Source organism: Vespula pensylvanica, chromosome 19, assembly GCF_014466175.1.
Source record: "Vespula pensylvanica isolate Volc-1 chromosome 19, ASM1446617v1, whole genome shotgun sequence".
Classification (NCBI taxonomy): Eukaryota; Metazoa; Arthropoda; class Insecta; order Hymenoptera; family Vespidae; genus Vespula; species Vespula pensylvanica.
The window spans coordinates 383,099-398,983 of NC_057703.1; the positions used below are offsets into that span (position 1 = coordinate 383,099).

At 36.4% G+C, this 15,885-nt stretch overlaps 2 protein-coding genes across 3 annotated transcripts; both read left to right on the plus strand.

The window, feature by feature from the left end:
* Positions 1–23: 23 nt before the first annotated feature.
* On the plus strand, positions 24–2,388 carry LOC122635835 (ABC transporter B family member 7-like). The gene is made up of 4 exons (XM_043826497.1): positions 24–157; positions 579–780; positions 890–972; positions 1,865–2,388. Exons 1-4 carry the CDS (start codon positions 24–26, stop codon positions 2,127–2,129), a joined length of 684 nt encoding a protein of 227 aa, XP_043682432.1. The 3' UTR covers positions 2,130–2,388.
* A 4,163-nt stretch (positions 2,389–6,551) lies between these two features.
* On the plus strand, positions 6,552–12,917 carry LOC122635731 (pleckstrin homology domain-containing family M member 2). 2 transcript variants are annotated; one of them, XM_043826279.1, is made up of 9 exons: positions 6,552–6,824; positions 8,004–8,199; positions 8,339–8,526; positions 9,015–9,209; positions 9,271–10,968; positions 11,093–11,317; positions 11,387–11,968; positions 12,064–12,183; positions 12,266–12,917. In XM_043826279.1, the coding sequence occupies exons 1-9, from the start codon at positions 6,585–6,587 to the stop codon at positions 12,380–12,382; spliced, it is 3,561 nt and encodes a 1,186-aa protein (XP_043682214.1). In that variant the 5' UTR covers positions 6,552–6,584; the 3' UTR covers positions 12,383–12,917. The 2 variants fall into 2 exon arrangements, with proteins under 2 accessions (XP_043682214.1, XP_043682215.1); XM_043826280.1 differs by lacking the exon at positions 6,552–6,824 and adding an exon at positions 7,105–7,703 and having other exon boundaries at positions 8,322–8,526.
* Positions 12,918–15,885: the final 2,968 nt, after the last annotated feature.

The window sequence follows — 15,885 nt, forward strand, 5'->3', positions numbered from 1 at the left end:
AGGAAGACGAAATTCTAAATAAAATGGAAAATAGCAGCTCGACGACCGATATCATTGCGACCGTAGAAAGGGGCGTACAGAATTGGTCTCTTTGTCAGGGATGTCAGAATAAATTGGAGAATTTTACAAACGGTGTACCTACGGTCACAATTACAAGGTAATTATATTCGAACGTTTTAATAAACTTTATTAATTATCTATCGAATGAACGATCAAAGAATTACTAACCGTGGCAAACTTATTACATAGACTCGATTTAATTAAAAACAAAATCGATCGTATTTTAAATTGTTAATAAAACGTAAGTAGATTTGACTTTTAATTGTACATGGCTTAGATTTAATTATATGTGGCTTAATAAGAAGTATAATGGCTTAAATCGATTTCTAATTTACTTTGACATTTTTATTTTATATTTTTTAATTGTCATATCCCTTCGCATTTCGTGAAAATCCTTAAAGCATTTGAAAGAACGTTCGCATACTCTTTCTTTCTCTTCCTCTCCGTGATTTATCCGTTCATGAGTAGAATTTTTAAGAGGACACGTCTCTTTCGTTCCGTTAACGTTAACCTCGTAGATCGGAGCTGGATATCCTGGAAAAGGACATGCAAGTCCTGAGAGACGCAGTGATCGCGAGAGAAGAAGCTTGGGACAAGGCAATGGAACGGGAACAAACGTATCGTCAGCAAATACTTAGGCTGACATGCGAGACGATTACTATGCGTCACATTCAGGAATCTCGCGAAGAAGAATTAAGAGTTATCGGGGATGTTTTGAAAGTAATCTAATAGATTCCGTAGAACGAATCGTAAGAATGTTCCCGAAGATTAAAATAAAGTAAAACAATAACGACAAGATGTCGATAAAACGGGAATAATTTGTTCGCAGGAGAAAGAAGCCGACCTGAGGAATCTACAAAAGAGAGAGGGCAGTCTAAAGAAGATCGTAACGAAGCTTAACAAGTATCAAAGGTGAGCGAAATATTCGCGAAAATAATTCGCAACTCGAGTAAGTCGCTCGAGATTAACGGAAAGCGTGCCCGACCGTAAAGTCGAGCGAAATTAGATCGCAAAGGACTTCCCGCCGTTTCTATTTCTATTTCTATTTTTACTTCTACTTCTACTTTTATTTCTATCCGCAAAACTTTAACAGAAGCTAATCAAAACGCGTTTGACGTTAGGACGATAATCATCATCTTCATTATCTACTTGTTATTATCGTGATTATTATCATCACTAATGGCTTTTCATTTCCTTCGCGAATATTAAAAACGACAAAGCGGATGAGAGAATTCCTTTTTTCTTTTATCAAAGATTTAGAGCACGCTGTCTCGTCGCTTAGTTCGCCGTTAGTCTTTTATTCGCCTCTCTCTCCCTTTTTTTCTTTCTCTCTTTCTTTTTGTTTTTTGTTTGTTTTTTTTTTTTTTCGAAAAGTATAGAAAAGTAATGAAAGTAACGAAAGTAATGCGAAGTAACGCGTTAAAGTCGAAGAGTAATTTCATCTTCTTCTGTTTTGTCTTGTCTATTTTTTCAATTTCCTATCGCTTTAACCGAGAGAGCCACCAGTAATGCATACGGCACTGGCCCACATTTTAGTAGTCTCATTTGCAAGTTCTCCGTAATGGACCGTGTTTAATATTCCCCTTAATTTTTTTTTAATGATCCATTTCTTTTGATAACGATAACATCTCTTTCCTCTGTCTAATAATCAAATAAATTAACGAACGATTAAAATTCAAAAGGATGAATACAATGCGTCCTCCATTTTATTATAAACTATAGTTTATTTCATATAGACGTGGTAATAAAAATGTACGTAAATATACGACCATGTCCTTTGAAATATACCCTCGCATTTTCACAGAGATCCAGAAGGGAATCTTGGAAATTTTCCGCTAGAATTGACTGAGAAAGAGCAGAGAATGATTGAAGAGTGCTCGAGACAAGTATTATCCAGCTTGAAAGGAAAACAGAGAATAAAATCAAAAGGAAATGCAGTAAGCGAATCACAACGAACGAGTCCTCGAAATAATAACAATAACAATAATAATATTAATAGTAATAATAGTAATAATAATAATAATAATAATAATAGCAACAATAAAAGCATGATTCAGAGTAAGGACTAACAAACAGGTTCCTTAGAAGATATCTAACTTTAAATCGACTGTGAATTACACGTTCAATTTCGATCACGTTGTTACGATGCATCGATAAAAGAAATAAAAGGAAAGAAACGGTTTGAATAATTTGAGAGAAAAAAAAAATTAAGGAAGTGTAGAAATATAACGACGATATTGTTAATACATTTAATGTAACATTTTTTTTTCTATGAACGTTTAAACTGTTTAAATAAATAATTTTTATGAGACGACTCTTTTCTCATTTCTTTCCTTTTTCTTTCTTCTTCTTTAATAACAGAAGGAATGATCAAAAAAAAAAAAAAAAAGAAAAAAGAAAAAGAAAAAGAGCGAGCTAAGTATGAGAAAATAAGTTATACGTTCGTATTAGTACTACCCTTGACATCCATGCCTGGTTTCGCGTGAGTAAACAGAGCAATGTGCATATCTAACAAGGAAATAACGTATATGAGAAAAATAGTTTCGGTCTCTTTCGTAGAAATTGAATAACAGAATCTATGAGAAGCTCGACAAGAATGCCAAAGGCGTATAAAACATTATTCCCTTGTGCGTGTGTCCAACGAGAAAGAGAAAGGCAGAGAGAGAGAGAGAGAGAGAGAAATTATTGTTACTTGGTTTGTTACATTATCCTCAACTAATAAATGATACTTTTTAATTACCTTTAAAGACGGAACTAGATAAGCGTATTGAAGCGTTCAAATGTATTATAAATTTACATTAATTTTTAACGTAGACAAGAATCTGCAAATGAATAAGACTGATTGCGCTTTTATATACATACGTACGTTTTACCTGGCATACGAAAAATGTTTATTGTATTTTCCTGGTCTCTCTATTTCTCGATTTTATATTCTTCGTATCGTAGGTACGCGAAATAAAAGGGAAACGCAAAGCACCGGAGCTCGAGACACTACTTTCTGCTTTGTTGCTGCGTCAGCTTCTAAAATTCTACGCATTTCGTTTCTTTCAGAGCATTCGTCGAGCTCTGTGAAATAGAGACGAGCGTGTTACTACGTGTCTACCTATGAAAAATATGTACGTATTATACTTGTACTTCGAGTATATTCAAAAAGTGGACATAATGCAATATTAAAAGCTAGAATTCAACGAGTTGTCGAACGCGATTGTTGAACTAAATTACTTCGATGATACTTGCCTTATGGTTTACTATCGTACGATGATGTTTCCATTGCAAACAACATCGATTATGCCCTGGTAACATTCTGTAACGTATCGAGAGTTTCCTTTCGGTCGACGGATAGAACGTTCGCGATTACAACTCGCTTACTTTTCGACTCGTCGTAAAAATTGATCGACATGAAAATTAATACAAATCACACGACTACCATCAATTCTCTAGAAGGATCGAGCCTCGATCTTTTTCACCGGTAAAAGAGATCTTACGTCGATCCATCGCTCGTCTGAAAAACTCAACTCATTAATTGTAGCAATAATAAAATGCATAAAATGATCGATGTCGTTAGATCTTCTAAAATGACGCTAATCGAACGTTTTCGAGGTTAAGAAAGATAACGTAATTAACGTTAACAAGAGCAATTGCCGCGTAATTATCTTTTAACTACATTACCGACTACTTTTGCCATCTATCGAAAGAAACGCGTCAACGCAAACGTGGTATGCTTGACGGATAAATTCACTTTTTTATCGACAGTGGTCACAGGATAAAACAGTTTAAAATATCTACGTAATTGTTGTATTAAAATATTAAATCATAGAATCATTAACATTCTCATTCTTAGAAAGCCTGATAAATATTTCATACTATGTTGCAACTGTATCGGCACGTCCTTTCGTCGTTTCACTTCCCCTATGATTGAAACGTCAAAAGGTAATAATTCACGACACGAAGGAAAGGATGACAGGCATAATAAGATATTGCGTAAGTTCTTATCCTTTTACAGGATAAAAGAACGACGTACGGACGTTTAGCATCGAATTACGTTCGTAACAGGTTCGAAGAAAAATTTCATCGTTCTCGCTAATCTACGAGATCTATGATAATTATATCGCTCGCGAAACCATTCGCGAAAGAAAAACGAAATCGTAATTTCGATTATACGTACAACGTTTATGTAAAAAGATTTAGTTCGATAAAGAAACGTTTTTACAAAGTAACTAATGCAAGTCTCGCGGTAATATCCTACAAAAATCTATAAGAGAATTTTCGTCCGATGCAAGGAATAAATTAGAAATCGATCGATGGATCGCTATTCGAATTATACAGAGATTTGAGGTTACGTGATTAATTTCGACAAAGGTTGACATAACCTACTTCTTTTTTGTTCGCATTATCTCTCTCTCTCTCTCTCTCTCTCTGTCTCTTTGGAAGGTCAATAAATTATCTCATTAACGAGCAACGAATGTATAAGAAATACTAACGAAGAACGATATGTTCATCATTTTTCAACGATACGATGTAACGATAACGACGAGAAATTTTCGAGTAATTCTCGCGATACCTTCCAATTTCTTTTCTTTCGCGTCAATGCAATGAAAGCGTTAAAACAATTGAATCTTACCTTTAATCAGTCGTTGTTTCGTATCTCGACGATCTCTCTCTCTCTTTCGATCGATGATCTCGGACTTTCAGGAAACGATAAAGAAACGATTTGTTCGTCGTCCTTCGTCGGTCGAAAAATAAAACGATCGATCTATTTAAAACTTGTATCGTAAATCACAGCACATTTATAAGCGTCGTGATTGGACCGAGGGAAAAAGAGAAAAAGATCGTAAACTTTGACCTCTCGTAAAGGATTGCAACGTTACGCTCGAAGAAAGGTGACCCCTGCTAGGCTCGTCAGATAATACGAATATTTTTAAGGATATCAAGAACGTCTATCAGAATTGCCTTTCCCATCTACTTTTCTTCTTTTTCTTTCCTTATCTCCCTCGAATCTTCACTAATAAACGTCGAATCGAAAATTTCCACCCTCGAGACTCGAGATTAACCGTTACTTTTTAAGCGATGACTACCAAAGTCAATGCAACGATTTCTAATACATAGGGTGAACTATAAAAAGCGATCGATTAAAAACTCACTTAATTGGCAACTTTTGTTATTTACGAACGGTCGTTTTTATAAAAACTTCTCGTTTTTATTCCGTACAATTAGTTAGAAGGCAGAATTAGTTGTAACACGCTTCTTATATTATTTGTCTATTTATGTTATTTGTCCTCGAATTTCGGAGTCGGTCAAGTTTTTATTCGATCGACGATCACGTTTTACTTCTATCATTCTTCTACCATTCGCGTACTCTCAAGATCGTTAATAAATATCGTAATAGCAAAGTAATGAGATATCGCAATTGTTGCTTTTCGAAACGACGACTGCCGAGGTCGATGCGTGTCCTCGGATATACCGGGTGGGCCAAAAAATGTGATCGATCAGAACCTAGTCAATCGACGAATTACGTCGCGAAGATATTACGACGACGAATCGCGAAATCTCGAGCGTTCTTTCATTATTTATAATGAAATAGACGGGAAATCAATCGTCGCGCGAGAGAACGAGTATGAAAAAGGTGAGAGAAACTGCGGACTATTTTATCGTATCGTGGTAAAACTCTCGACGTGTACTTGACCCTGAAGTTTTTACCTTCCGGTAGGTACTTGCTCGAGACGTCTCTCTCGTCTTTCTTTTGTTTCTTGTACCTTCCCGTTTCTCAACGTTTTATTGCCACTTATATCGTCTACGGTATATACTTACGGGTAACGAGAAAGCTTCTTTGACGAGCGAAAATTGATACGAAAAGGTACTTGCAAAAAGGTCTCGAAAAAAGTCTTCGTAAATTGCAGATTAAGCGAGCGATATCTTTTCGGACGAACGAACGAAAGTGTTCTAATTTTATACGATTATTTTGGAGATCTTTCGAGATGAACTTTCAAAATAAATTGAAAAATAAATATCGAAAAGGTTTAATCGTGAGAAATTGTCTATCATTTTTTATCTTACATCCGGTAGATTTTGTTAAATCTACGAGACTTGTGCGATCGGTGCAAAAAGGAGAGGAAGAAGTGGAAAAAAGAAAAAAGAAAAAAAAAAGAGAGAGAAGAAGAAGAAGTAAACCACATTCGCGCTTGCTTAGAGATAACGCGTTATCGAGTGCACCAGGAGTTATCCATGACCTGTTCGCAAGCACCCGACACTTTGTTGTTGGATTTGTTTGTAATCTCTCACAAATACGATTGCTGTGAGTATCCTTAACCCCTCCTCTTGATTTCTTCACTCCTTTTATTTCTCTAAAGATACGTGGCAATTATTTTACCTATCGATTTGCAGACGCATGGAATTCATTGAGAGAAAAGAAAAAGAAATAAAAAAGATATATCGTTTTAAAGACGGCCGGTAGAGACGATCAACGTCAGTCGATCGGCGCAGTGCATTCAAATTTGCCGCGCGACTTGCGCGCCTCTAAAAAATCAATGAGTCCACCCGGCGACGAGTGTGCCAGCGTAACCCCGTCGAGTCGGATCGGAGACGTGCTCGGCGTTTCCCTTGGAAAATTCTCGCTGTTATCGTCCAAATTTCTCTATTGTCTCAACAAGAAAGATGTAACATCATCGCATTACGAAATGCCGAGTCAGGAAGACATGGACCTTTGCACCGACAAGGTCCTATCCAAGAGTAGAATTCTTCAAGAATTGACGAAAGCCGTCAAATTGGTGAGTGCGTGTACGCTGCTGCCTGCCGTGAGTGTGTGTATGTGTGCGCATTTCGTATAGGTCTTGCAACTAAACCCTATTTCCCTTCTCTTTTTACGTGGAGACGTGTCGTATCAATATCCAAGGCCATTTATGTATATATATAATATGTATATATATACATACGTACATATATATACATATATACACGCGCTAGAAGGTACGCGCACACAGACACGAAAATATGTACGAAGAGAAAAATCGACGTCTGACTCGAAATGCAAGGAGGAAACTAGGAGAGAAAGAGAAGGAGAGTTGAAAAGAAAAAATCTCTCTATAGGTCTCCTCCTTCTTCAATCGACGGTGCATAACGCTGTTTCGCGTTACGATCGGCCTGACTTTCACGCGCACAGTCACACAGGAAATGCAGTTTATGGATCGCCGCGCGAAAGTCTGATAAGGAAAATTGAGAGGATGACGTCAGAGGAGAGTCGAAATTGATTCTCCGTCGTTCGATTCGGCGATGTCGAGGATAACTTAAGTTTTCGTTTTCACCTTCCTCGTCGTCGTTCAATTTTTCTCCTTCGATTTCTCGTTCGAATGTCGAAAAGTCGCAAGAAACGTCAAAGATGACGGTAGTGCCGCTGGTGACATCGCGAACGTGCACGCGGCCGTCAGTAAGCACGAGTCGCTGCACGAGCTGCGTACCGTTGAATATCGCTCTTTCATATTCTTCCAATCAAATTCGAGACTGCGTTAATCTTCTCTTTATCTTTCTTTCAAATCGATCGAAGATCGTTCGAACATTATCGAGGATTTCGAAGTCTCCTTTAGTCGAGTTGACGTCTTCTTTGTTCCATTTAATCGACGTCGCAACGCTGAAATGATTCCCGCGAAAAGGTTTTTATAATTTCATTACTTTCTTTCTTTATTTCTTTCTTTCTTTCTCTTTTTTTCTTCTTCTTTTTTTTTTTTTTCTTTCGTTTACTCGGAAAAAAAGGACGAGAAGATCGATCGAAATTTAGCAACGTCCCTGTCACGAGTAAATTAAGAAAGACACGTCGTGCATCAGTTATTTTTATATATTTTACATGTTGCAAAACACGTGCTATTCTTGTACACAACCATCGGATCGGTTTGAGCGCCGAATCTTTTTCCTTTCATTCGCCGATCACTAATGTCCGTTTTATCTTAATCCAGGTTTATGCTCAGAGTCTCTATGGCACCGTGGTCTTGGATGGAGATTCCTGGCTTGTTTATTGGCTAGATCGAGCGTTACGGCATGGTTTACGCGTAGAAAGGCACGGATATTGGGGTACGGCCAGAGAACTAAGTCATCAGGATACCGTCGTGGTGATCCATGCTCTCCAAAGCGTACTAACTTCCATAGGAAAAGGTGAGTCTTTGTGAAACGCGGAGATACTTTCTATCGCGTTACATTTATCCTGCATACGTTTCTTTGCGAACAATTATTGTGAAGTACCGTAATACTTGAAATTTGGAATATTCCAAAAAAAGTTCTATATATTTTCTAGGTAGAGCATGGTTATATCATACCCTCAGCGAAGGCAGCTTCGAAAGTTATTTAGCCTGCTTACTGCGGGATAGCAAAACATTAAAGAAACAATACTTTCCCCATGCGCTTGTCCGCGACGCCGATAAGACCAACCAACTTGTGAATCTCCTCGCTGGTCTAGAAAATGTGTCCTTCACTTTACAATTAGTACGTATATTAACGTACGACTTAAATTAAAAAATACAATATTTTTATTATCTCGCGCGAGACGAGTCGATTGGATGTTTTAGCGTCATGATTATTCTCTTATACATTGTTGTTTGCAACTTGGGTAATCTTCTTTCTCTTATTTTCTAAGATAGCAATATGTTGACTCAAATTGGATAATGTTTTCCTTTAACCTGTTATGTAGTTTTTATTAGACTTCCCCCATGCAGATATCAATATCACCCCCTAGTTACAATTATCTCGGTAATAAATAATATCTGTCTTGTTGTAAGAGACGTACGTGTGGATATATCTGTTTTTATAAATTCAAGGGTCAATATGTTATCGCTGTATATAGTATATTTTTATGGTTAGAATATTGATACATATATGTAGTTTGTTCTTGGAAAAGTTTTGGAAAATAAAAAAAAAAAGGATTTATGTATCGAGAATAGTTTTGTAAAATAAAATGATGATTTTAAATATAGGATGTGACACACTTGGACATCTGCAATTATATGCCGCAAAGGCCTATGAGCATAAACTCTTCTGGAACCGTATTATCTTTACATCTGAGATCTTCTAGCGTATGTTCGAGCTTAGCTTCGCCCGGCGATAGTGGTGTTGCGTTTGACAGTGACATGGACCTCGCGAATGAAACCGATGCCAGCAGTTACAAAGAAGTAAGTTCTCAATGTTTTAAATTTGACCATGCATTTGTATTTACACCGACACGTATTTCAGGAAGACTCTTCGATGGATGATATTCCAGATTATCGAAATAATAGATACAAAGTTATCATCAACAATTGCATACAAGAGAACAAAAATTTTAGCTCGAGCGATTCCAGCGAGGATGGGAAGACACCGATGCAGTCTCCTGCGGTTACAAAATTTCAAAATGTGATTATGACGAAGAGTGACATCGCGAATCAAAACTTAACCAGGAAGCTCGAAGATAATGAACTCAATTGTTCGAGTTTGGACACTTTGAAAAGTTATGATTTTTACAGCAGAAGCCTTGATACCGTTCACTTGGACGCGGTGAACAATAAATGTGACAACGGAATAAAAGAAATAAATAAAAGGAGCAGCTATTACGGGGACGGCAGCTATAGCTTCAAGAAGAACATCGATCCTCGTAATTCCTACGTGATTAATAACGATACAAATCTCTTGGAATTGAGTATGACCATTTCTGATTGCGATAATATAGAGCCTCCTTATGGTATTCTGAACACACTTAATGTGACGGATGCGAGCATTTTGTCGACATCCAGCTCCGAAGCCATAGTACAACGTAGACAACGTAAGAAGAAGCGTGAGAGCAAGAAACGCGTTAGTTTTCACGAGGATATTCTAAAAACGATGAAATTAGATGACGATGAGAGCTATGCGGATTTCTCTATGAGCTTTCTAACACCGAACTCGATTCAAAAGAAGGACGCTCAGAAGGGACGTTACAGTTGGTGTGGACACGGAGATTCTCCTTACGTTCAAAAGAGTACCAATACAAGAAACGCGCATTCCGATTATTATTCCTTTTCTTCGTCGTCGAGCGTATTCGACAGTGATATCGAAAAGAAGGGAACGCAGAAGTTATGCAATCAGACGTTGTGTCAGAAAAATTGTAAATGTTCTTGCGATCTATCTCTGCCAGAACGTGGTTCGCCAGAAGGACAAGAAGATCCAGGTAAAAGTTTAAGACCAAAGATGGAGATAGAATTGGAAGAGAACGAGGCACAAGAAGCGTACATCGTTGAAAAGCAGTACGGAAATATCGTCGAGGATCCGCCGGTAAAAGTAGAAATGCCGAGAGCACAGAATTCTAAGAAATATGCCAGTTCTAGCGATTGGTCCGACGTAGAGAGCGTCGCAACTTCCGATTTAGAAGAACGTAAGATCAATAGGCATTTGGCTTCGCCGTCTAAAAAACGTAACATGACCTCGATATTAACCGGTGAAAGCAGTAGTAAATTATTAGCGCCTCCTTTACGACAAGCACCATCGAAAACATCGTTGTTGAGTAGATTTTTGAGATCTATCACGGAGAGGAAATTTGAAAGTAAAAAAACCAAGAAACCACAGAAGGCTAATCCGTTGTACATCAAAGGTGTCAAAGCAAATTACGATTCGTTTAAGGATTTCAACGATAATCTCGATAGAGAGATACAAGAAAATGTTGCTGCAGAAAAGCAAGAGTTCAGCGGAGAGAAGATCAGCCTAAAATTACGAGAAACCTTTAAGAAGCATATTTACAGAGACAAAACAGAAGAGTTGTATAAAGTTTATAAAGTTAGAAGTTCGTACATGACGAACGGAGAGAGCAAGCCGATGATCGCTTTATTAACGGACAAAACATTATACTTAACCGGCTCGAAGTTGGATCATTCCTACAGTAACCAATTCGTAATTCCTTACAACGAGCTAGATGTTATAATGGTAAAAATATAATTTTGTGTGTGTGCGCGCGTGTTGAGCGTCCATATATATCATTTACGTTCCATATAATAATTTCCGTAATCAAATAATAGACTCCGACAGTAAAGTTTCAAATTTCTTTCAGATTGGACCAAATGCACAAACGATTCTTATCTCTAACGCCGATTATGAGATGCAGTATCTATTTTCCACTGGCAGTTCGCATACCACCTCGGAATTAATTACGCATTTGGAAATAGCCATGAGAAGATCACCATCGAAGCCTCGATTGCCGGCTGTTAAAGAATTAAGTTATGAAGACATGCATATTCTGAAGCAGTCGATATTGTCTGATACTGCTGTACATCCTGTAAGTATATTATATTATTAACTAAGCGATTTATCGCTCTCTTCTTACTTATTTTAATTTCATTTTTAGGATGAAAAAATAGAACATTACAGTCTTATTTATATGGAGGATGAACATATGTCTCCTCCGAGCACACCGTGTGGCCCAACCAAAGAAGGCGATCTTATGTTTAGACCACACACTTATCAGCAGATACATCCTAATGCACCAATAAATCCTTGGGAAGCTGGATATTTTGTTCTTAAAGGCGGTGTGGTTTACATGTTTACAGATTCGAATCAACGCCTTCCTAAACGTGCCATTCCGTTGAAGGGTGGTCTTTGTCAAGGTTGCCGAAGAATTCCCAACTCGCATCGACCGCATACGTTCGAAATACTTTTGAAACCAAATAAAGCATTTCAATTTGCTGCTCCGGACGAATACGTTGCTTCCGAATGGTTGCAAAGTTTCGTGCAAAGTGCGTCTGGTTTGTTTGATTGTTCTGATAAAAGAGAACCTATGCCCTGTAGTCTTGTCACGACTACAAGACATCTAGTTGCCATGAAAGAAGTATATCCAGGTACTCAACGCAATCAAACGTTATCGTGTGCTTCTGTGGAAGACTTAACAGCTTTCAGAGTACCCTTACCCGAACAATCTTGGTGTATATTGGTAATTATATCGAATTATAATTTTCATTTTACATTTTTTTTCTTCTTATTTTTTACAATAATCTTTCGAGTACTTATGATATTTCAAACGTTTAGGAATTCGCTTGTCGGGAGGTTCACGAGAGTAGCGGTGATTGGGTGATATACTTTACCAATTATACCGAGCTCTGTACTTTCAGAGAGATTTTACAAACGTTATGGGCTGATGCGGATTTGGTATGATTATCATTCATATATATACACGTATACATACATTGTTTAATTAACAATTATTCAATACTTCCTTATGTAATTTTAGGGTGAATTTCCTATGGTTACGCTTCCTCCAGAAGATAAACTTCATCGACGCTGTTCGGATGCTAGTAAAGATTTAGAATATGCTTGGCAATATTTATTACCGTCAACGATCGAATAAGCACTAAGGTGTATTCATATACACGATAGAAACCCTTAAGAGAAATATTTTACTTTATCTCCTGATGAAAAGAAAAGATCGAAAAATTGCATATTGATAACCTACAAGGTAATATTGAAGAAACGTAAAAACGTAAAATGATATAGTACACTATACATTTAAAATGATATGTTATTCTATTCCTGTGAAGTAGCATACAACTAAATTTTAATGTATGTATTATATTTTAGTTTGATTAATTAAGCAGAAAGTTTGTGTAACGAATTGAATTATTAGGTTGCCTGATTTGAATAGATTAGTAATTCTAAGTGATATTAATCGTGCTATGCACAAAACGGTGCAATATATCGTCTCTAGTATAAAGTTTTGTGATTATTTGCTAGTAATTTATATTGATAAATGAATTGTAATATAATGGCAATTGTGAAGGGTTGTGTTGCATCACATTGTATGAATGTCTATGTACTCACATTTATCCAAAAAGATAGGGTAATATGCATTAACTACGATTATCTTTGAGACAATGTTCTTCAAACAAAAAAAAAAAAAAAAGAAAAAAGAAAAAAAAATCATAAGCTTAGATTAACTTCGCAAAATAATCTAAAAATATTACTCTGTATACTGCTTATACAATGAGTATACAATGTATGATTAACATTCCTAGTACAGGTACAGGTAACAGAGCTTTCTAATTTTATTCTTACAATCGTACCTACTGATTTACACACGCTATTGTATAATATCTTAACTTTTCATTAGATTATGATTTTTCACGAAGATTTGCTTGAAACATTGAAAATGTAAAGTTACATATATGATCTCAACATATTACGTTTACGCTATTGAATTAGATGGTTTAAGAGACTTCACGAGTCATTACGCGATTTGTAATGCTAAAATCTTGTGAAGTATCGTGGCAAGACAAATAATAAAACAGTTGTATATTATTAAAATTGCATACATACAATTTCTGTTCGATCTAACGAAATAATAATTATATTATAGAGTACATCTATTGCTAAAATTATAAACGACTATATTACGATTACCAATTCACTAAAAAGCACATGTACCTTCATCGAATTCTAAAAAGTAAGTTATATAGGCAGCTTTAATTTGTGGTCTAAAATAATATCCTATTCTATAATTTCATAATTTTGTAAGTTTACCTATTGAATTTATTATTGATGCATTATGATTAAAATTCATACTTCATCATTTTCTAAATCGTCAATGTGGATTTAACAATATAATTTGATTTATGTGATATATAAATCATAGTAATATTAATTTATATATTGTATTCCATTTCTTCTTGTAAATTATTTTCATTTATGTGGAAAGCATATAGTGATAGATTTTTTACATATTACAGTTAGCATCTAATATAAATATCAAATCTGTATACTTTCCACATAAATTTTTATTCGACAGAAATACTATAACAGTTAAAAATTAATAAAACTATTCCAAACTAGTCAAATAAACAAGCTTGTTACATTCTGTAATCATTGCCAAGAATAATTTTTCACCAAAGTTAAAACTTTCGCTCGAAGCGTGTGACTTTAGCGACAAACATGGACGGAATATAAACTAAGAGTGCAACAGGGGAATACTCCTTACTATGCACTCCTTGCATTAACGTATAAGCTCGTGCGAGCTATACTTTTCTCGGGTGAAACCAACCAGTTAGTTAATTAATTGGTAAAATTAGCGCGTGATAGAAATTTTCTAATAAAAATAGTAGTATATCTAATGAAAGCAAAAATAACAAAAGTCAGATTATACTTCCGTGAAGACAGATCACTTTTCAGTAATGTTCAAAGTGTTTCTTAATTGTATAAACTTTATATTTTTTGTTTCTAGTTACACTTACACACATAGCTAAAGTTTATTTAAGCAGCTATTCGCCCGGTACTACTTGCGTTGTATAATTTAAACATAGATTTCGACATATCACAAGCATTATCGACCCAGGTCACATCGCGTGGAGTTTGCTGCATGTGGAGACCCACGACGGATTAGCGGGGATTCTCTAAAATACGCGTTCGAGATGCCTTTCCGCTTCGGGAGCTTCAGGCTTCTCAGCAAACTGGAGATGTGTAAAACCCCGCTTACAGATCGCTCCACCGTCCACACCGTCGGCTTCAGACATCTCGAGACACGACTGGTCGTGTCTATTTCGATTTCAACGCGTAGTCCTCGGTAAGACTTAATCTCGCCCTCGCAAACACCCACGCGTGTGCCGGCCGTCACACGCATGAGTGTTTTCCCTATGATTCGCGTATGTAATCAAGGAGACATACCCTCCCTGCATGTAATAAAAATTATAATAAAAATTTTATGCAGAGAGGTTTCATTAACTTCCGCGTAAAAATCTCACGACGATCGGTCCCTCGATCACCTAATTTGAAACAGAAAAAGAATGAAAAAAGACGAGATAATTATGTGTAAATATTATATGCAAAAAGACATTTAAATCCAAAAACTTTCCTGTAAATTCTTAATTTCACGATGATCGGTCCCTCGATGATCTGAAACAAAAAGATGAGAAAAAGATAAAAAGAAAAGAGAAAAAGAAGGAAGAAGAGATAAAGGAAAAACGAAAATGGGAGTATTCGCGGAAGTGCGCGTGAGAAAAATAGAATTTCGAGCAATAGGAGTATATCTCGAAGAAAGGTTCACTTGACGAAAATCAGAGTACCATAATTGAGTTCAATTTTTCTCTAGTGAAAGAACGAAACCCGCCAAAGACCCCACACCTTAGGGCCCTTCTGAAGGGTCCCACCCGAGACTATTCATTAATAAAAGATAATAAAAGCAATTTGATATGATAAGTAAAAGTATACAATTAATAAAGGTATATAATTTATAAATAAACGTATATAATTAATAATGTAAATGAGAATAATTAGGAGTGACAACGAAGATAAATGCAATAGAAAAGTTTTCTGTGCATTCTCTTAGAAAATTAATTTAGAATTTTTATACATTCAATCTATTTATCTGGCAAAGTACGATTAGCAATTTAGAATGTAATTAATTTAACGTCTAATTGAACTTAGACAGAAGAAAACTTTGGGCAAATAACAAAGAAATATATAACATAGAAATATGCAGCCATTCGCCCGGTAGTACTTGCGTTTTATGATAATGTATATAATTTAGTTATAGATTTTAGATATAATTTAGACATAGATTCCGATATTGCGCAAGTACTACCGACCCAGGTCCCACCGCGTGGAGGTTGCTGCATCTGGGGACCCACGGGCTAACGGGGACTCTACTCTAAAATTCGCGTGACCGGCGTGATCAAGTAATCGGCGTTCAATAAAACGAAGTCCCCGGTAGGATTTTTAGTCGCGCCCGAACACTCCCGTGAGTGTTAAAATAGCGGTGACTCTACTCTAAGTTCGCGTACGCGGCGTCCATGTACTAACCGAGAATTTAGGCGGCTAACTGGAGGAGGGTCAGTCCACGCTTACGGATAGCACAACCATATA

What these genes read in the sequence shown, in the direction of transcription:
- LOC122635835 (XM_043826497.1), top strand. Translation starts at nt 24, where the DNA reads ATGGAAAATAGCAGCTCGACGACCGATATCATTGCGACCGTAGAAAGG. An exon ending in CCTACGGTCACAATTACAAG is followed by an intron (nt 158 to 578) that starts GTAATTATATTC and finishes TTAACCTCGTAG; the next exon opens with ATCGGAGCTGGATATCCTGG. An exon ending in TTATCGGGGATGTTTTGAAA is followed by an intron (nt 781 to 889) that starts GTAATCTAATAG and finishes ATTTGTTCGCAG; the next exon opens with GAGAAAGAAGCCGACCTGAG.
- LOC122635731 (XM_043826279.1), top strand. Translation starts at nt 6,585, where the DNA reads ATGAGTCCACCCGGCGACGAGTGTGCCAGCGTAACCCCGTCGAGTCGG. An exon ending in ATGCCAGCAGTTACAAAGAA is followed by an intron (nt 9,210 to 9,270) that starts GTAAGTTCTCAA and finishes CACGTATTTCAG; the next exon opens with GAAGACTCTTCGATGGATGA. An exon ending in TATGGGCTGATGCGGATTTG is followed by an intron (nt 12,184 to 12,265) that starts GTATGATTATCA and finishes ATGTAATTTTAG; the next exon opens with GGTGAATTTCCTATGGTTAC.